The 20,582-nt window shown below is 44.6% G+C and overlaps 3 protein-coding genes and 1 long non-coding RNA gene across 5 annotated transcripts; 3 read left to right on the top strand and 1 right to left on the bottom strand.

The window, feature by feature from the left end:
* On the bottom strand, positions 182-1,444 carry LOC110436359. The gene is made up of 3 exons (XR_002454253.1): positions 1,050-1,444; positions 602-835; positions 182-501 (listed from the first exon to the last, which is right to left on the bottom strand). It is a non-coding gene; the product is annotated as an uncharacterized LOC110436359 (long non-coding RNA).
* LOC8079548 (UBP1-associated protein 2B) lies at positions 5,372-7,577 on the top strand. Its single transcript, XM_002448566.2, has 2 exons — positions 5,372-7,039; positions 7,174-7,577. The coding sequence occupies exon 1, from the start codon at positions 5,447-5,449 to the stop codon at positions 7,028-7,030; it is 1,584 nt and encodes a 527-aa protein (XP_002448611.1). The 5' UTR covers positions 5,372-5,446; the 3' UTR covers positions 7,031-7,039; positions 7,174-7,577.
* On the top strand, positions 11,110-14,555 carry LOC8079547 (prostatic spermine-binding protein). 2 transcript variants are annotated; one of them, XM_021463941.1, is made up of 4 exons: positions 11,124-11,355; positions 11,819-11,889; positions 11,991-12,100; positions 13,829-14,555. In XM_021463941.1, exons 3-4 carry the CDS (start codon positions 11,999-12,001, stop codon positions 14,273-14,275), a joined length of 549 nt encoding a protein of 182 aa, XP_021319616.1. In that variant the 5' UTR covers positions 11,124-11,355; positions 11,819-11,889; positions 11,991-11,998; the 3' UTR covers positions 14,276-14,555. The 2 variants fall into 2 exon arrangements, with proteins under 2 accessions (XP_002448610.1, XP_021319616.1); XM_002448565.2 differs by lacking the exon at positions 11,819-11,889 and having other exon boundaries at positions 11,110-11,355.
* On the top strand, positions 17,262-20,238 carry LOC8068447 (regulation of nuclear pre-mRNA domain-containing protein 1A). The gene is made up of 7 exons (XM_002448564.2): positions 17,262-17,549; positions 17,938-18,185; positions 18,321-18,482; positions 18,572-18,728; positions 18,809-18,951; positions 19,057-19,092; positions 19,202-20,238. The coding sequence occupies exons 1-7, from the start codon at positions 17,474-17,476 to the stop codon at positions 19,961-19,963; spliced, it is 1,584 nt and encodes a 527-aa protein (XP_002448609.1). The 5' UTR covers positions 17,262-17,473; the 3' UTR covers positions 19,964-20,238.

Raw genomic sequence — 20,582 nt, 5'->3', positions numbered from 1 at the left:
CTCCCTGTCTCCAATTCCTCAGTGCTTTATGCAGTGGTGGTGGTGTCTAACATTTTTCGCTAACCCAAGGGTGTCGATACAATAGTCTTGTTGAGAAGAACACATCATGTTGATCAGTCAATTAATTATACAGTAGAAATACCTTATCTTGGTAACGAGAAACTGTATTCAAACACGACATTCAGTCGAAGACTAGAAACAAGGCATAAGTCTGTTAAGAGTTTTATTTTGTAATACTATGTCGTCTACTAATTAGCGAGTCTAAGTCGTCCCACTATTTGCAATCATTGCCCATATCTTTCCAAAAGCAAGAGGAAATTACACTGCATAATAATCTGATCCAAAGCAAAGCAAAGCAAAACAAAACAAAATGAAGAGGAATATATTATGCCTAGTGGGGGCACCTACTCTTTTGTGAATTGCGTAACGCTGGTGCGCGACGACGAAGAATTCTCCTTTGCCAAAAAGGCATAAAAGAAGAGGAGCCTTTCGACGGGCAACCTAAAGAAGAAGAGATAAGATAAAGCACTATGAGGGATCAATTAGTAGTATAATTAGGCCACAATGATGAAGTCGTGCTAATATATGGAAACTACTGAACCTTATTGCAAAGGGCCCCTGCTTGCTGATGCCAGCATTATTGAAGCTGTTCATGCATGTCTACATCAGCTGGGTGTTTTTTTCTGCCTCCTCTTGGAGTGAGAATGCGTTGCAGCAATGGTCGTGGCTGTGGCTGCTTGATTCCTTCGTCGCCTTGCTTTCCTTTTGGCTTGATTGGTTTGCGCCCTTCTTTTCCCCGGCCTCTTTTGTCCTCCTTTCCGATGCTCATGATGTTCTGTATGATTTCAGGGAATTTTTTCTGGTAAAAAGTTGGGGAAAAATTTTTATACACCCTCGAGTTAATCGGGACCTGAGTGAGTAAAATAGTTCAGGAAGGGCAGCAGATTCATCATGAAAAGAAATCCCCCACTCAGACATCAGATGCAGCCGTTTGATTTCAGATTTTCAGGGAACTTAGGGTTGCAAAGATCATAAAGCGCAGATCGTACCCTCTCCTCTATGCTGATCTGAAGGGGGAACTGCTTACTTTCAAGACGCAATTTTTCAGGTTTCTTCTGCGTCGAGGATTCCGGTTGGCTACCTTTCGGCAGGCAGCGGTAGATTGGAGAAGCGGAATAAGAATTTGGATTGACAGCATCTGATGCTGCGTTGAACGACCTGGTGGACCCGAACTTGTCTGGGCTTGGGCGGCAGCTCATCAAGTCAAGGGTTCAGGTACCCATTCTGACAGGAGGAAAAAAAAAACATTCTGGAAAGTTGCCATCCAAACCTCCTGGATTAGGATGTTCTTTAGACTCGGTATTGGGATTTTATGATCAGATATGGATGTGTATATACATTATACATCTGTTACTTGTTTGAGCATAGCATTGTATATATCTGACTCTGGCAAGTTTTAACTTTGTGATCTCAAGTGTCTGGGGGAACCATAACTAAATCATCAACTTGGTAGCCTAGCAAATAAGCAACAAGATGTGAAGAGAACTGGCATGGAAACAATGCACAGATGAAAGTTAAACTAAAGAAAGTTGCAGGAGCACTACCAAAAGCAAAGGAACGGTAAGGCTGGATCTCCATACATACATGACTACATGAGGTGTTCTAGTAGTACGTTTCACCGAGCCAACAAGCATAATGGAATATGACTAAGATTCCCAAGTGAGCAGTGATTGAACCTCCTACTTCCTCCAGTAAAAAAAAAACTACTGCTCACATTTGATTTTGCACGGGTCCTCCATGCGTATCTTATCACTATTTTTTTCTAGAATACATTCATAAAATCCTTCACAACTTATGAGATTCTGCAATTATTTTTCAGTACAATTGTAGACACGTTCAATATTTTACCCGCTTTTGAAAGTTGTATGTATGTTGTTTGATATTAAAGTTGAGTGGTTTTTTTTTTTTCAAATTCAGATATATTGTTTTTAGAAAGGACAGATTCAGATATTAGTTTAGAGGTAAATCGGACTTCACTCTAATTTGAAAGCTGAGGTTTATAGTTTTTATGGTTTGACTAAATTTTGTCCTAAATTAATAACATGTTTTCATCCTGATAGATATCTACAATGCTACATGTTTTTTCGAGAACACGACTTCACTCATATTTCAGCTACAAATGCAACATAGTACATACGCCCTCCATTCTACCTTAGTCTAGTTATGTTTTTCAGCAAAGATCACTAAATTAAAACACACAGGATATTTTGTATGCATGTGTGTGGGGTCCAAATCTCCAAAAGTTAACATCATGCAGTTTTAAAAACGGGGAAATAAAAGGCAATGGATACAATGGCCGGTTTGTGTTCGTCATTGTTTCTTACATAGGATCAAAAGAAACTTGCAATCAACGAGCGAGAGGGCACAGTGATAAGCTACTTAATTGCAAAAGGCAGTGAAAAAGCAGCAAACAAACGTAGTATTTCGATCCCCCAATGCAAAGTAACGCCGGATCTTGGCCTTTTATGCCTAGAGTATTGATCAGTGAGTAGATGTGGCCTAAGCTGATGGCGAGTGATTGCTTTGTGCATTGCAAGTTGCTACTATATGATCTTCAGTTTGTGCAGACAAAGTGCAGGATTAATATAAGCAGAACAGAACTTGACTATTGGTTTGTGCCATGGGACGATTCTCTGATACCCTAGTCTCTCCGAGCTGTTTCACATCGAGGCTGCCGAGGCCAGCCATTGTGAGGTGTGACATCTTGTGAAGTGAACGCTGAACCCATTCAGAAATAAACAAGGAGGCGATGGGTCGATCCCAGTGTCTTTTCCTGCGCTTTTGGTCGTTCGTCTCTATGCGATCTGCCTGTGGCCTGAGAAGAAAATGCGTCTGGTCATGCGTTTCTTTTTCGGCAGGAAAAAAAACACTGCGTGGCCGACATGATCAGCGTGCTGTTCATACTTGCAGGCTTGCAGCTAGGCCTGAAAGTTCAAAAGGGCTAGCACCGATGGGTCTTCTTCAGGGTATATCCGCATACGCATGGGTATACCTCTGCAAAAGTTGACCTGAAACAAGCCCAGCAATACGTGATGGCACACGGTTTCTTGAGATGGATATATCATTGAGCCATGAAAATCTTCAGAATATTTCAGACAAAAATTCTGTTCATTCAGTCTCACGTGAAGCTGAAAATGTCTGAAACTCTGAATCCGGCCTTACTGCCGTGCCGTTGCGATGGGTGACAAGGCCAAACTGACTCGGTGTCTTCGTCCTCACTCCCTCCTCAGTCCTCACGTCGGTCAGGAACGCAATCTACTCAGCAGCACGGTCGGAGAGGATCAGGAACGATAGGAAGTCTTGGCAGTTGGAGGAGGAGAGGGAGACGCAAGCTCGTCTTGGATAGCTGGATAGGCATAGACTGCGTGCCGTTACTTTACTGTCCATTTGCATAGCTAAAAGCCTAAAAGAGATCATCGTGGCATGGGTATCATATCAAGGCGTGCAGCTGCAGAGCTGCTCAATGGACGAAGGAAAGCATTTCGTGTTGGTCCAAGGAACCTAGCTAGCTAGGAACCCCCAAAGCTTTTTGACTGACTTTGTGTGCAGTGTACATATGATTTTGCATCGCACCCTGTTCAGATAGGCTTGCCGCTTGCATATGCAAATCCTGTTAGGTACGGTTAGAAGATATCTATCATGCATGGACAGCATTATATTAACAATATGCAACGGCCAATATGACCATTCCTTGATGCATATGTGTTGGATACACACACGTATCGATCTCTTCCTCTCCTGTTTTAAAATGGTGCACAAGTGTCTGTATCTCCACGCTACTTACTTTGTCTTATTGTCTACTTGCTTCATCATCAATCATCGGTGATCAGATCAGGAAGGAGATCGAAACATCAATTATTGGACAGGCTATTTTTTCCAAGGTATAAATCTCTGGCTATAGCCTCTGCTATCTCCGACTTCTAGCTGTTTGAGAAGGATTTAACTAAGTTTTTTCATATACAAGTTAGCTCATAGTTTCCGCTATAGCCTATATATTTTGGGACATAAAAGGCTATATAAATCACTTAGCCCGCTATTTACAACCTTGGTTTTTTCATCAGGTCTTATATTAATATCATATCATCCTCTCATCTCCATGAGCAACAACTACATGATAATCAAACAACCTTTTCTTTTCGCTACCATACTTATCTGCTGTCAGCAAGCACACTGTACAGCTCCAGTAACCCACTGCACCCTCTTCTTTTTCTTTTCTGAAGCTGCCAACATATATTTGTGATGCATATATGAATGGGATCTTTCTTAAAAAAATATATATGAATGGGATCATGGGATAGCAGCATGCAACATGCATGCCTTTTCTTTCTGAAAAAAGAAAGAAAAATGGGAGGACAAGAGGGCGAGGCGAGGCTCCAGCTCCAGCAAATAACGAATTGGTGGGGTCACCACTTCCAACCAAGAAATACCATGCCCCACTGGAGCCAATAATTTGGGCAGTGTAAGGAGAGAATGGAGCAGGCAATGCCATCTCTGCCTCACATTTTCTTTATCTGGACAGGCACCGGGAGGCTGGGTTGGGTCGGTATCGGTAGGCTCCCCTTGAGCCATCAGCCAATGCCCATGCGTGCACTGCAGGCCCCATGGGGGCGCATTGCCTCCAGAGGAGTAGGCACAGGAAGCCTCAAGTTGTGGAGAGGAAGAACGCTGTGTGCGTCACCATGGCCGGCCTTGAATCATTCGTGCGCATGCACTTTAATAACTCTTTAAGTCGAGTGTTGCTGTGGCTGGTGAGCAGTGCATGCAAACGATGAGTGGAAACGATATGCCTTTAGGTTTTGACTTTGCGTAGTACTCGAGAAATTCTCACTAGTGATTTCCTTGTGCTTTTTTTGACTAGTTGCTTGCACGATTTTCATTCAGTTTGGTCAGACTTTGGGGTAACTGGTTCAGTGGTTTCTATTCGGATAATAACGAAGCTTAAGATTAGCTTAATAATGGTATAGATGACTGTGAGTCTTTCTTTTTTTTTCTGCGAGGGAGTGTCCTTAGTTTTGGTTGCAGATGTTAGGACATTTTACTGTGATTCCTTTACTAACATAGTCCAATTGTAGCCATTTGACAGAAATTCGATACAATTTGGCTGCTCTAATGGGCCTTAAATTCGGCGAAGAATGCTTCGCTATGTGGGCTCTCCAAAATGATCTGGGCCAGCCTGCAAGAAGAAAAAACTTTGGGCTGCTAGAGGGCGTCCAGCAAGCGATTCTACATTTCGGCCCAACTCTCACGGGCTTTTCGGCGCCGCCAGGCCGCCGTTAATCAAGGCCTGGTGTATTTATTCCACCTCCTTTCCTTCTCCCACACTAGTCTTGTCCGGAAATCCCAATCTCCTCCGCGAGCTTGCGCCTAAACCCTAGCTCGCTTCCCGATGGCGCCGAAGAAGCGCAAGGCCGATCCCGCCGAGTCCGCCGCCGCCGCGGAGGCAGCCGCAGGCAACCACCGCCAGGAGCCGGCGTCCTCGGAGCCCAAGCCCCGCGGCACCATCTACTTCCCCATCACCGACGACCCGCCCGAGTCCACTGCCCCCGACGAGGACGAGGACGACGGCGCCGGCGACGATGAGGACGACGCCGAGGACATCGCCAAGCTGCTCGAGCCGCTGTCGCGGGAGCAGCTCGTCGCGCTGCTCCGCACGGCGGCGGAGGCGAGCCCCGCCACGATGGCGGCCGTGCGCCGCGCCGCGGAGGCCGACCCCGCCAGCAGGAAGCTCTTCGTCCACGGCCTCGGCTGGGGCGCCGGCGCCGAGGACTTGCGCTCCGCATTCTCGCGCTTCGGCGAGCTCGAGGACTGCCGCGTCATCTCCGACAAGCAGTCCGGCAGATCCAAGGGCTACGGGTTCGTCCTCTTCCGCTCTCGCCGCTCTGCGCTCCGCGCCCTCAGCCGCCCCCAGCTCCAAATCGGAGGCCGTCTTGCTTTCTGCCACCTCGCCGCCTCAGGCCCCGCGCCCCCAGCTTCTCAGTCTCAGAACCCTAGCTCCAACGCCAACACCAATGCCAACTCTAGCTCCAATACCACCACCAACGCTTCTGGTTCCTCGTCGTCGCAACCAGATAATATGCAGCGCAAGATATTTGTTGGTAATGTGCATGCTGATGTGGACGTGGACCGCCTATATGAGTACTTTGCACAATTTGGTGAGATTGAAGAGGGACCGTTGGGCTTTGACAAGAACACTGGCAAACCAAAGGGATTTGCATTGTTTGTTTACAGGTCTGCAGAGAGCGCTCGCCGTGCTTTGGAGGAGCCAATGAAGAATTTTGATGGCAAGACACTAAATGTGCAGAAAGCCATAGATGGGAGGACCAAGGGCTCATCTGGAGCGAATACAAATGCTAACTCCAATCCCACTACTGCATCTGTGGCCGCCGCTGCCGCCGCCGCAGCGCAGATGACTGCTCCTGCCAGTGCCGCCATTAGCCCATATGATGCATCAGCATATGGTGCTACTGCGGTTCCTGACATGAGTTTTGCACAACAAGCTGCTATGCTGGGATTAGGTGCACAGCAACAGGCATTCGCTCAACCCAATGCAATGCTTGCCATGATAGCGGCAATGCAGAACCCAGCTGCACTAGGGATGACGCCAGCCATGCTTGCTGCTATGAACCCAGCCTTCGCTGCTGCTGCACTGGGTGCAGGGGGGCAGCAGGCACACACAGCTGGTCTCACGGGTTTTGGAGCTCAGGGTTTTGGGTCACAGGCGTTTGGAGCAGGAGGTGCAGCTTTCCCTAATGCAGCAGGTGTTCAAGCAGCAGTTGCTGCATATCAAGGAGCTGGAGCTCCTCCTGGTTTTCAAGGGCCACCTGGGTTTCAGGTTGGACAAGCAACTACCCAGACAAGCACTGCAGCTGCTGCCGCTGCCAGTGCTGCTGGTTATCAGGCTGGGGCAGCTGGGCAGGGCCAGGTGCCTGGTGCTCAGATTGGAGGCACTGGTTTTCAGGGTGGATATTGACAGAACTAGGTATATCAACTCTCAACATTGTTTTATGACCCACCTTTACTACTATTGCTTTGATTTCCTTCATTCTCTATGCATTCTTTGTGATTTGCTGATCTTGTTCTTACAGTCATCTGATTATTTTCCTTGTATCTTAGTTTGGCATCTGCGGGTCGTGGTTCGTTCGTGTGGTTTTGCATTCGGATGGCTTTTAAGTCTATATTGGTGCCAAAATGTTGCGAAAGGCTTCCTGCTGTTGAATTTTACAACCGGATTTGAATCAGATGCCTTTGTAGCAGTATTTGGAGGAGGAACTTTCTTGAAGGATTATGTCGTTTTATTGCCAAATATGTAGTTTTGCTATCGCGACTTCATTATGTACTTTGTGGATCTGTACTGGGTTTCATGTACCAAAATATCTGTATTTTTACTAGTTGGCTGTTACCTGGTCTTATGAACCATGTCAAATGGTTTTGTGGGCACAATCGGAGACATTTTAACTGCAGTTGCTGTGCTGTTTGGAGGTATGGGGTATTCATGGCTTTTGCCTTAAACCTGGAAATTTCTTCTTTGATGTTGGGTTCGGCGACCACGGCATTTAAGATCTTAAATGTGTTGCAGCTTTGTTGCACTTTAAGTTTATTTCTAAATTTGCCAAGTGTTTAACATTAGCCGCCCTAAATAGCTTGAATGGTAAGTGGTTTATATAATCCCATAAAAGAGATGGTTTGGTCTGAGGGATGGTTGACATATGGTATCTCTGCGCTTTGTTGCACTTTTAAGTTCATTTCTAAATTTTCCCAGTGTTTAACAGTAGCTGCGCAAAATAGCTTGAATGGTAAGTGGTTTATATAATCCCATAAAAGAGATGGTTTGGTCTGAGGGATGGTTGACATATGGTATCTCTGGGAATTAGTGTTCATACCTTGAAAAGTTTTGTGAAATCGAAGCATAGCATTTGGAGCTTTCTTGTGTAAACCTTACTGTGACACTGGTCATGCCTTTACATTTCATAACTGGATTGCTATTACTTTAGCGCATTCATTTTCTGAACTACCCCACTTTATGTTGATTTTTATTTTCATGATGAATTGGCTATGTTAGGATATACTGTTCATATATGCACAATCAGAATATATGAAAAAAGACTGTTCTTGCAATGTTCTTATTAGACTCAATAGGTCACTAAAGGTTAGGTTACTAGAATTTATTCTTACTGCTGGTAGATTACTAGGCTGCTTACCTTTGGAGTGTCAAATCATCGTGTGAATCATGAATAGGCCAAGATGAAACCATCAGGTGGATGCATATTAATAATTTTTAATCCTTGTGCATACAACCGTCCTTTTGTTTTGGTGACATGAAAGTATTAGTGTTGTGAAATTGTGTTTATTTCATCAACAGAATTAGTATTGTTTCTGATGATCATATAACACAATCAATACTAGTTCCACTAGGGTAGAAAGCACACTTGGAGGTAACTAGTGCGCAGAGGGTGGCATCTGTTCAGCAGTGGCAGGGGAGTCCCAAGTCCTGGGTTGGACTTCTAAAGTGCTGGATGGCCCAGGCCAGCCTAGGCACCTTCTGTTTCTCATTTCTCTTTTGGACCCTTTGCTATCACATCCTCCCTCTTCCCTTCCTCAATCTAGATAAATGCCTTGCCATGCTGCAAATTGCATTTGTTGGCAATTCCTTATTTGCTACAGTGCCTAAAAAGATTCAATAAAGCTGGTATTCACTTAATCTGTTTCAATAGCATGGATTGAACATTAACCTTAAACTAGCAATGACAAGACAAACAATCGTCGAACTAGTGTATACTGGTAGTGCAATAGTGCCAAACTGACCAACTTCAGTTAAAAAATATAATCGACAAATTTCTGACTATTAGTTTGCAGAGAACCATATCCTGCCAAAATTCTGCAGGTGGTAGAGCATTCTAATTTTTAATTATCTTCTGTGGGGAACTGTCACCACAGTTGATAGCTAACAGTTTTAAATGGTTATTGATTATTGATAGTTTCTGGGATTTCATAATCCATATTTCCCTCACTGAAGAATTGTTCATTTGTTTTTGGTCACAGTTCTTTTTTTCCCCTGAACTTCAACAAAGTCCCTCACAGAACAACTGTTCTTTTTCTAGTTTTTGCCTCACTATCCACAGAGCTACTTGTTTTGATAATTACTACTAGTACACTGTTTTTGGCACCGAATGACAACATTCCTTTATATCTATGCTTTTGTGTGCTTGACTGTCTCACACTGTCACTAACGGTTGCTGATATATTATGTTGATTTTATTGTGTTTCTATATATATACTTAAATATATGTTTGCATCCTTATTATGTTCTCTCTTAAGCCTCTGTTGGGCATATTATCGTTGTTCTCATACAGCAGCCTATTTGATTGAGCTTATTTCAGAGTTATGTTTGACCTGATACTCCAGGTTCCTTTGGTTCTTTAGGATTTTCATCAGTTGTTCAGTGCAGTCTTAAAATCTCAGGGGACTTGGTCTGATTTTTAGATTCTCCAGACACAATTTAAATTAAGTATAGTGGATCTCTATCAGGTCATTTGTGAAATGATGACCATCCAGCCATCCCCCCCCCCCCCCCCCCTCTCGTGATTGATTATATGTAATAAACGATGTCCCTTGTTTACGATCATGGATTCATAAGTAGGACTCGTAATCTCTCAATTATGTGCATTTCAGAAATATTCAGAATCTGAATCTAGAGGTCATGCTTTGCGTTGCATGAACTATTTATGGGTATGGGCAGTTGGGCACGGTTTGGCTTGGTTCCTTGGGGGGCCACTGGCTTATTGTGCTACTACAAGGAGGAGAGCCGTAATATAATTTATCCAGCACAGTCGGTGTCTCAGACAAACCGGAAAAGGTATGAGCTTTTTTTACTACCCCTGTTTCGAATGATTCGTACTCGAAAAATTCATGAATTGCTCTTGAAGCTGTTTAGCCCATCAGAACAAAGGAATCCCATTCTCGATTTGCTGTCGCCCCCACTAATCTGCCCCAGCTTTTCTTTACACCAAGCATCCCGCCTGCAAGTAGCCTGATGCTCGTGCTGAAGCTTTGTTGAAGCTAACCTTCGCTTTTGACCTTTCTCTCTCTTGCTCGCTCGTGTTTCCGGCCCCATTTCCCCCTGCCGTTCTCTGATTGGTTTTGATGCAAGCAAGTCTTTTTTTTTTACTACGTTTTATCACCAGCAACAGCAAGTACGTAGCTTCCTGCCGACACGATGAGTGTTGCACCGCAAAGGTTGGTGCTATACTGAGGCCGTGAGGCGTCCTTTTCCAGGCATTTCCTCAGTGAAACTCCCGTTGTTTGGTGTCTGGACTCGAGAGAGGGAGGGAGGCACGAATGAGATGAGACTGACGTTGGTTTTTGTCGCCGCACGGGGGCATTGGGGATTTTGTTGCGGTACCGGAACGGGTGGTTCTGAGGAGGAAACATGTGGGTTTCCACCTGACGTAAAACAGATCCTTTTTTACACATTTCACCTTGTGAACCGAAGAAACTCTCCTTTGCCGATGGCTCCTCCTAACTCCAACAGCTGTTGTCCTCTGTAGTCTATTCCCACCTACTACTACTACTACTACTACTCGTGGTGGTATTCAATGCATACCCGTCCTCCACGCACAGGATTTTAATGTCGTCATACCTGAGACGCTAATGACGTGTTTAGCGACGTGCGCTTGGCTCTTGAGCGGCGATGAAAAATTAACCTATGCGAGACAGACTTTTGCTTTGTTTTTCTTTTTGTGTGTGTGAAAAAAAAACTGAACCTGACTTGTAGTTGCTCAAAAGCGTCTGGTAAGTCTGGCCTCTTGAGGCGAGAGGCCACCGGAAAGCCAGAAAAGCAGCGGAGAACCACGCGATGGCGCGGTCCAAGATTAACACCGATTAATTAATCCCATCCATCCCGCTCTTAACGCTAGCCGTCTGTTTCGTCTCCATTAACCAAATCAGTTTTTTTTTGCTCCAATTGCACCGTTGAAGTCCACAAAATCTCTCCTCAAACCCGGGGGAAAGCAGCGATTTACGCATATGCCCTCCTCCAGCCATCAGTAGGCACACGGCACGGCCACGGCCCGGCCGATCCTGCGCCCACCACCTGCCCTGCCCCTCCTGCCCGTGCCCGACCTGCCCGGCGCCTCTCTACCCTCCGGCCTCCTCCTCCAGGAAAAGTCTCCTCCTTTCCTCTCCCTCCCTCCCGTTGCAGCCATGGAGTTGGAGTTGGCCTAGTTGAGCACTAGCAGCCTCCTTGAAACCCCCAGATCTGTGCCTCCCAGACCCCTGTTCCGTTCCTCGGCAAACAAGGTAACCTCCCTGCTCCTCCTCCTGACCACCCAACCTGAATCAACTTTGCCTCTGTTAACGCCTAGGCTGCCTGCTCCTAGTCTGTCGTTTCATCAACTGTTTCATGTTAGTTTTTTTTTTGTTTCATCTCCTGCAAAGTCTGTACCTTTTTTTGTATATATATATATATATATATATATGCATGTTTATGGAATAATATCTCCCTTGCAGAACAGATACTTATATCTACTACTACTACATGTGTACCAAACATTGCAGTTTCTTCTCTCTTCATGACAGAGAAACTGAAAAAAAAAAGTAGTATCACCATCTTGTTCATCATCCCATGTTTCTTTCTGTTATGTTCCATCCGCAGTTCTCTTTTTTTTTTTGGTCACCCCCAACAAGTTCCCAAGAGTTGTTCTTTGGCTGACAGTTGTTGTACTTGCGAGCAAATCTAAGATTGGGTTTTTGCTAAAATTAGGGGGGGCACAGCACAGAAATCTCTCACACTGCCTGCTTTAGCTTTGGCTTTGGCCGGCCGGCCTTGGGAAAGTAAAACACCGCTTGTCAGTTTTTAAGTTTTCCTCAACGGTATGCTGTCCCATCTGACGGACCTTGTTCCCTGTGCCCCGCCCACGTGGCCTCCTCTGCAGCCGTCCAGATGGACACCGTGACGCCCGCGCCCGCCGCCGCCGTACACGCCTGCGCCGGCGAAGCCGTCGTCATGGAGAACCTGCTGCTCGCCGCCACCGCCGCAGCCGAGGTAACTTCCTTCCGTAAAAATCACCGCCATGTCCCTGTTCATCGTCTTGTCGTTCTAGTCGGGTTTGATTCAGCCTTTTTTTTCTGTTATATAATAATATCTCCCGTCCTCGATTAGCTTGCACTTTTGATTTTTTTATTAGATTATTAAAAGAAGAAGGGGGTAAATATCCTACTGGTGCAAAGGCCTGGCCTGCTTGCTTGCTTGCTTTGGGCCGTTGAGTGGGTGGGATATTGTTCTTTTTTTTTATGGACTTTTCGGATGCGGATTTGTGGGTGCGGGTTTAGGGTGTGGTTTTTGCAGCCGGGGTCCGGGGTTTGAGTTCCGTGGGAGGAGGCGGTGGGGGCCCACCGGGCCACAGGATACGAACGAAATGGAAAGCGCCCCCTTGTTGCTTGCTAATTACGGGCCTACCCTCCGCGCCCGCGCCTCCGAATATTCGCTTCCCATGACACCGAAAGATTCCTCCTCTTCGATCTAAGATTTTTTTTCCCCTCGTCAACAACTCGTGGGATTTTCTTTTTCCTACCCATCTAGAAAACGGTTTCATTAGTGGCTTCACTTCTAAGTAAGATGATTAGACACTGCACAGTGATTTGGTTGCTGTAGCGGTGTTATTATGCGTCCAGATCTCTCTCTTTCAAAGAGATTAGTAGGAGTACTTTCGTCAGGACGAGAAAAGGCTTTTCTTAAACGCCAAGCCTGTCCGCCGTCAGCGTGTTTGCCGTTTGCACTTTGCTGCAATCCTCTGCGACTGACAAGTTGGTCCTCAGTTATTTTGCAGCGGGGTCCATAGTTATTTTGCAGCGGGGTCCCTTAGGTCGGTGTAGAGAGATTCGACGAGGTCCCAACCTTTTATGAGACTTTCCAGTGGGGCCAGATTGTCATACTCAGTGGCCTACGTCGGTCTCAGGCTCAGGGGGTGAACTGAAAACCAGCTCTTGGCCTCTTGCCCTCATCTATACGATCCCTCTTGCCCCCGGGTAGCTGTGTGTACTCTTCAGCTTACCCTCTAGAAGCAGTGCATGAACAGTTGCAGCAGATCCAAGTCATTGGCTCATTGCCCCTTTCTTTCTTTCGTATAGATCTAGTGTCGACTGGTGGATGATACTGTATCTCCACATGCTGGTTGTTGACCGTACCATGCCAGTTCTGCTGCAAACTATATCCTATTTCCTCTCATCGGCACAAAACAACACCTTACCAAGAAACTTAAAGAGAGCAGTACAGTACAGTTATCTCTGATGTTTCCATCCTTAGTTTGGCGGCTTAGCCCTTTAGCATTTACAACCCACCCTGTAAAAATGGAAAAAATGTATCTATATGAAGTCTCTGTCAAGCGAGGAAACCTGGCTAAGCATTCAGTTCTTTTCTGCCAAGAAGACTATAGCAGAATGTCTTGGACAGTATAGTTGCACATCGAGGAATGAGTTAATGTTCTTGCTTCTTGACATGTCCAGTTTATCATGGTAACCTACTAATCTGCTGCCTGTGCTGCAACTAAAGTTTTTTTTTCTTGGCAACCTATTTGCATCGGTACATCTGGTTTGCTTTCCATGGTGTCATTTATTCTCACCTTGTTCCATATTTGATATATGTGTGTTCAAGCATGCTATGGCGGTGTGACCTTAAGATGTGAATCCAAATTGCCATGCTATATGAATTTCTGTTTCTTCAGTGTTTAACTTTGTTCTGAATGTTGACACCTGAATATTGATCATTGTACAGGGTTCAATCTGTGGCATGCCTGACTTCAAGATGTGTGGAAAGAAGAGTGATGAGCTTGAACCTGTTGATGCTGGCGATGAAGATGATGGTGATGACAATGGGGACGAGGACGGTGATTTTGGGGAGGGTGAAGAGGACATCTCAGAAGGGGAGGGATATGACAACCCAAAGGGCAATGAGAACAAGAAGAAACAAAGAGGTGATGCTGAGGAAAATGGTGAGGAAGATGAGGAAGATCCCGAAGACCAGGAGGGTGGTGGCGGCGATGACGATGACGACGATGACGATGACAATGGGGATGATGAGGACGACGACAATGGGGATGACAATGGGGATGACGAGGAGGAGGATGGTGTAGATGAGGAGGAAGACGACGACCAGGATGAGGACGAGGAGGAAGATGATGATGAAGACTCACTCCAGCCCCCAAAGAAGAGGAAGAAGTGAAGATCTTCGCTCCGGCTTTAGTTACCATGTGCTGAGTTCTGGCTCGCTTTTCGTCATATCCTCGCATTTGAACTTTCCCTTAGAGAGTTAAGAAGGGCTTGTAGGAGCTTTATGATTTGATGAGGCAATTAGGGAGAACTCTATGTCATTGTTGCTTGCTTCTGTGGAGTCGAACAGATGTTTCGCTAACATAATTCAACCTGAGTGATGAAAGCCTCGAGATTGAATATGCCATATCTTTTATCACGTATGGAATCAATGGCTGATCACGTTCCTTCAATAGTGAATTATCTTGGCATGATGGCAGCTTCGTGTGAATTGTACGTTTATACTATACGTAGAAATCTCAACTGATGTATAACTGATCAGAACTAGATTGAATATTGCATTATTGGTAGCATTTTGATTTCTGAAGTAGAATGGTTATGATGGCTAATGTGATTATGACTTACGGAGCCACTGGAAGCAAGACAAGTGCGCACACAGACTTTTAGGTAAAAGGGATGGTAGAGCTGAAAAAGCGCTTGAGCTTCTCATTCAGATCAGATCAGATCAGATCAGATCTGTAACATTAGATCAGATCTTCCTGCATGAAGAGCTCAAACAAGCGGCCAACTTATGTCGTTCATGTGTTTGTGTTAACAATCATCCTCCTTTAGGTCTTGTTCAGTTAATCCCCTTCACAAGGGATCAATCTCCACCAAACCAAACAATGCCTTAGGATGTACGACAATATAAGCACAGCATGTATTGTGTGTTCTCTTACCCTCTTACTTCCTCCGTAAGTCTCGGTTCAAACATTAGCAATATAGAATAACTTTTAAGTTTTGAGTTTAGAAATGTAAAAACCATATAAATAAATTTTATCTTGAAAAAAACTTTCATAAAAATATTTATAAAATATACATACATCATTTTTAATAAATATTTTTATAATAATAAAAATTCAAAGTTATGCTTTGGGAACTGTGTTGCTCTCCAAAGCAACTCCTTTTAGTCCAAGTTATTCATTTTTACTAGTGCCACTTGATGCCTTTATAGATTTGCCATCTAAGATGTCGTATCACCGAGTTATTAATACACCTTACCATACGGGTCAATGACATGTGGGTCTAGTGGCTATTTTAGGTATCTGAATGACTGAATCCATATATCTACCACCATTCTTGCCACACTAGTTGTGTTGACTCTCACTAGAACAACACATGCCTTCGTCTTTCATAACATCATTCATCGTCATCACCACCGCCTTGAATCTACCCTCCATTACTCTCATCATCGTGCATGTCTCAACTTGGTCGATGGTTCTCCACCAAGTCACACCACCTTACTGAGGAAGAGCTTCATACATGATAAAGCCACATATTCCTGTGCTAAGTCAAAGTTTTTGTCTAGTGTTTGCTATTTAGTACTATCTCGTAAGGATTGAGTGTTGCATACTTGATTGAGGTTGTGAGGCCTCATAACTTAAGACTCCTTGATATGGATAGTTCAATTACTATGAAAAACTTCCTTTGCAATACATATTTTGCATGTATGTCTTGAATGTGCGCCATTTGTTCTTTACACGAGAGGAAATTAGACGCCAACATCATAGAATAACCCCTTGTTTGGAAACCCCAACTTTTCACGAGTGTTCACCATGGATTATAATCATGTTACCCTATCATCAAGTGCTACACATAAACCGCACATTTTCAAAAAAAAATCAGAGTAGAATTCGCCTCGTACTTCTCCTTACTTGTGCATCAATGGTAATGTGCTACAATGTTTTTATCTGATATATTACCTGTAGGTGACTCAAGAGAAAATCTAGAGGTAAGGATCTAGGGTTTGGGTAGGGAATAGGCAAGAATAGACTTACCCATTCTCAATCGTATAGTCGTAAGGCTAAAATATCCAGAAATTAACTATAATAATAGGGGAGTGTGACCCATAACTCTCTTAGAGAGCGCGCACGACCTCATCTTCCTCATCGCGACAACTTCTTCTCCGCATCCTCCTTGTGACGAGCATGCTCCCTTGATCTTCTCCCTCTGATGCTAGTCCTCGACCCTACCCTCCTCCTCACCCTCGCCCCCACCGCCCCGCTGCGGTGCTAGGGTTCGTCGAAGCTCCGATGGGCTAAGGCAGCCGCCTTCTCCCCTTTCTCACTAGAGCTCCACCATGGGCACGCTTGCTAAAGACACCGAGCTCCTAGCTTTGGGAATGGCGCCCCTACCCCGACCTCGCCCGGCTGCCTCCACTGCCGCTAGAGTTTTGCAACAATCATACGTCATGAACTAGAAGTAGTATGACGTTCGCACATGAGTTTCCATGTTGGGAAACTTGGGGGTGGACATGAGAAAGAAAGTGATGCACTATTATATCACTCTAGCTATATGATGAATATTGTCTTTACACGTCAATGAGACAAAGTTGTGGTGTTGTGCTACGACTATATATGGTTATATAAAAAAGCCAAAGACTAATCTAATGGGCATGGAGATGAGATATCAATCTTTTATTATTGGGTGACCTAAACCTCTTCTCTCTCTTGTAAGATTGGATGTCACTTGGGGTCCTTTATTTATTTATTTATTTTGGAAATGACATTTTGTCTAAATTTATTTTTTATAATAATATTTTGATGATAAAAATGATAATAAGTTGTTTATTCTTTCTTTCTAAAAGATGTCTCTATATAAATTAAGGCCTTGTTTAGTTTCCAAAAATTTTGCAAAATTTTTCAAATTCTCCATCACATCGAATCTTTAGACGTATGCATAGAATATTAAATATAGATGAAAATAAAAACTAATTACACAGTTTGGTCGGAATTGACGAGACGAATCTTTTGAGTCTAGTTAGTCCATAATTAAATAATATTTGTTAAATACAAACAAAATTGCTACTATTCCTATTTTGTAAAATTTTTTGGAAGTAAACAAGACCTAAAAGAAAAAAAAAACAAAAAGAACAAGGAAAACGCTTCAGCCGATCTGAATCACGCTTACACTCCTCTTCTTTAGTTCTTACCTCTCCAAACCCTAGCCTCCCTGATCCATCCGCTCCTCGAAATTTCGGCGGCTGATGCCTCCGCCATCGGCGCCGTGGTCGCCTAGCAGCTCTTCTATCTAGGTTTCGTCGGTCCCTCTTCCTCACCCCGCCCCCAAGATCTGCGCGACGTTTTGAGCTCTCCGTGCTGTTCGGGCGGCCATGAACAGCGCGTTCAGCGAGGACATACTCGCTGACAAGCTCGCCAAGCTCAACAACACGCAGCAATGCATCGAGAGTATCCTTTCCCTACTTTTATCCGTTCAAATCTTTGGACTTTGGACTGTTTGTGGTGCTTCCAGGGAAGTTTTGTGTGAATTTGCAACTTGTGCGCTTAGTCTCGCGTTTTCTGTACGATTAGACTGTAGATACATCTCTTTTCCGTGCTTAATCTCGCGTCCATCGAATTGCTGTCAGGTTCGTTCAAAAGGATGTATCTTTGAATAGCCGGCAGGATTTGGCCGTTCTGCACATTTTGACTCGCTGGGACTATATGTCTACTGAAAATGACTTGACTTAAAATCTTTTATCCTATTCAGTTGGTGTAAATAGATTGAGTTCTTTGCCATAACATGTATTTTTGTTATCCGGTTGTTGCCTTGACTTTTGCTCTTTGTGGCCACTAGCACTGTCGCATTGGTGCATTTACCATAGAAAGAATGCAGAGCAAATTGTTCAGACTTGGGACAAGCAGTTCCACAGCTCTGGCAAGGAGCAGATGGTCCCTTTCCTTTATCTTGCTAATGACATCTTACAGAACAGCAAGCGCAACGGGACAGAGTTTGTAGAAGAATTTTGGAAAGTTCTCCCTGGGGCGCTTAAAAATGTAAGCGAGAATGGTGACGACCGTGGGAAGAAGGTGGCATCTAGGCTGGTGAGTGTTGTATATTGATGTCATGAGTTCCCAGCTGTTGCATATCTGTTCTGAAAATACACGTGTATCCTGTTAATATTGTTGATTTGTCGTGTAGCTGCAAAAACGTATTAGTAATGCACAAATGTGTCCCAGGTTGACATATGGCAAGAAAGGAGAGTTTTCGGTTCACGTGCTGGGGGCATCAAGGATGTGATGCTTGGGGCAGCTCCCCTTCCTGATTTAGATATGACCAAAAAGCGCTCTCACAGTTCTTCAATAAGGATTGTTAAAAGAGATTCGCGTTCTGTGAAACTTGTAAGTTTTTCTACTCTTCCTACTAGACTATTTTTTAACACTTGTACTTTGCTATGAAATTTTCAAATATTATCACCATCTTTGATCAGAGACTAGGCATTGGAGGAACTGCAGAGAGGATTGTATCTGCATTGCACACTGTTCTCAGTGAACAAGCAGATGAGGATGCTGACCTGGAAAAATGCAAGACTTCTATGCGTCGTGTTGGAAAGATGGAGAAGGACGTCAACAGCGCTTGTATCAGAGGTAATATTTGTTGCCGGCCTGGGTGGAGTCCTGCATTTTTGCTACCTTAGTAGACATTCTAAGACGTCCTCTGTATGCAGCCCAAGATCCTCGTCGTGAGGGTCTTTGCACAGAACTAAAGGATGAGGAGGCTAACATGAAAAATTGCATCGAAAAGCTAAAAGTTGTTGAGACAAATAGAGCAGCTGTTGTGTCTGAATTGAAGGAGGCATTGCAGGAACAGGTTAGAACAACTTAGATTTTGTCTTTTTGAATATGTATTAGCTTGTCATTGTTACTTGTATTTCGTCGATGGAACTATGGAATCTTATTTGTTTATGTTACTCAGGAATCTGAACTGGAGAAAGTCCGCACTCAGTTACAGGTAATGTTTTCCAACCATTCCAAACAATGGAAATGTTGATACATGCTTATAGTGTTCTGCAGGATGTAAACACAGTCATTCTTATGTTTTTAAATTTTCCAATCAACAGCTAGCTGAAGCAATGGTGCATGAAGCCTCCAACATGCAGCGGAGACTCAAGAATGAGCCAACCATTCCGCTGCCCAAATCAGCATCTTCAGTAGAGCCAGGAAAGGTGCTTTCCAATGGGCAAGTAAAGGAGCAGCAGAAGACAGCTGCTGCTATCCTTGCGGACAAGATTGCAGCATCATCGAACTCTCAGCAGATTCTGCAATCTGCACTTTCCAAGTTTGCTGCTGAAGAAGCGAAGAATTCATCTGAAGCACGCTCAGATAAGAGGCAAAAAACTGACCAACTTTCGCAGGTACCAAGCGTCGCGAATGCTGCTGCTTTCGTTCCAATGCCACAAGTGGTTGCCACAGCAGCTCAGCAGCAGCCCCAGGCAATGTTAGTGCAACAAGCACCTATGCAGAGCCAATCCCCTGCATCTCAGCCTCAGTACAATATCTACCAGGCCTCTCCCCAGCAGTTTGTCCCTCAGCCTGGAGGTGTAATGATGGGCATGCCTTACAACATGAGCACCATGGCCCCGCCACCTCCGCCTCCACCACCCCAGATGATGAACCTAGGAAGGCCCTCACCTTCAGCTCCACAGCCTCAAATGGCTGTCATGCCGCAGAGCCAGCCACCAACTCCACCGATGCTTCAGCAGCAGATGCCAATGAACCTAGCGCCTCAGATGCAGTTTGCCCTTCAGCCGCCTGGTATTCCACCTTTCAGGCCCTTGCAGCCACCTCCTGGGATGCAATACTTCCATCCCCAATCTCAGTGACAGTTTTGGTAGCCCAGCCCTGTTAAACTTTTTGACAGGTTTTCGATTTAGCGTTGACTGGTAGGCAGGATCTGACTTGCTGTAGAGTATACTGTTTGTGCTGTTCATTTCACCATGTTGTACTGTACATGTAATGCGAGGAGAGTTAAAGAGCGAGGAGAGTAAAAGGAAGATTAAAGATTCACATAGGCCTGTTTCGTTCTCGTACAGCTGCACCGTATATGATTTAATGGGGGAACCGAATTTTAGAAAATGGAGGTTGTTGGTAGATTGTATTTGCGGCTGCAAGTGAGGTGACTTTTCTCTTCTCATTTTTGAGCATGCAGGTAGAGTTTCTGGGGCCTGATATTTAGGCATTGCTTTTTTACATCATCCGAATTTTTTTTGGTAGCATATAGTCAACGAAATACAGATTTTTTTTGTTTTTTGTTTTTGCAATTACAATGGCCTGGAGCAAGATGGCGCACTGATCTTGTTCGTGGGCGGGCCTGTTTGATTCACAGTGTGAAGGAGCTGCTTGGCCTCAGAGGTCAGGATCTGGGTCCGTACATACCCCTTGAAAAGAAAAGAACAAGCGGAAGTGCGGAACGAACCCATGCCGTTTTGTTTCGTCAGACAA

The sequence above is a fragment of the Sorghum bicolor genome, chromosome 6 (genome assembly GCF_000003195.3).
Source record: "Sorghum bicolor cultivar BTx623 chromosome 6, Sorghum_bicolor_NCBIv3, whole genome shotgun sequence".
In the NCBI taxonomy this organism is placed as follows: Eukaryota; Viridiplantae; Streptophyta; class Magnoliopsida; order Poales; family Poaceae; genus Sorghum; species Sorghum bicolor.
The sequence above is the reverse complement of the archived record's forward strand: the minus strand, read 5'-3'. Positions and strand labels throughout refer to the sequence as shown.

Coding starts and splice junctions, on each gene's coding strand:
- LOC8068447 (XM_002448564.2), top strand. CDS start 17,474: ATGAACAGCGCGTTCAGCGAGGACATACTCGCTGACAAGCTCGCCAAG. Junction 18,186..18,320: donor AGAAGGTGGCATCTAGGCTG/GTGAGTGTTGTA, acceptor AATGTGTCCCAG/GTTGACATATGGCAAGAAAG. Junction 18,729..18,808: donor CAACAGCGCTTGTATCAGAG/GTAATATTTGTT, acceptor CTCTGTATGCAG/CCCAAGATCCTCGTCGTGAG.
- LOC8079548 (XM_002448566.2), top strand. CDS start 5,447: ATGGCGCCGAAGAAGCGCAAGGCCGATCCCGCCGAGTCCGCCGCCGCC.
- LOC8079547 (XM_002448565.2), top strand. CDS start 11,999: ATGGACACCGTGACGCCCGCGCCCGCCGCCGCCGTACACGCCTGCGCC. Junction 12,101..13,828: donor CCGCCACCGCCGCAGCCGAG/GTAACTTCCTTC, acceptor ATCATTGTACAG/GGTTCAATCTGTGGCATGCC.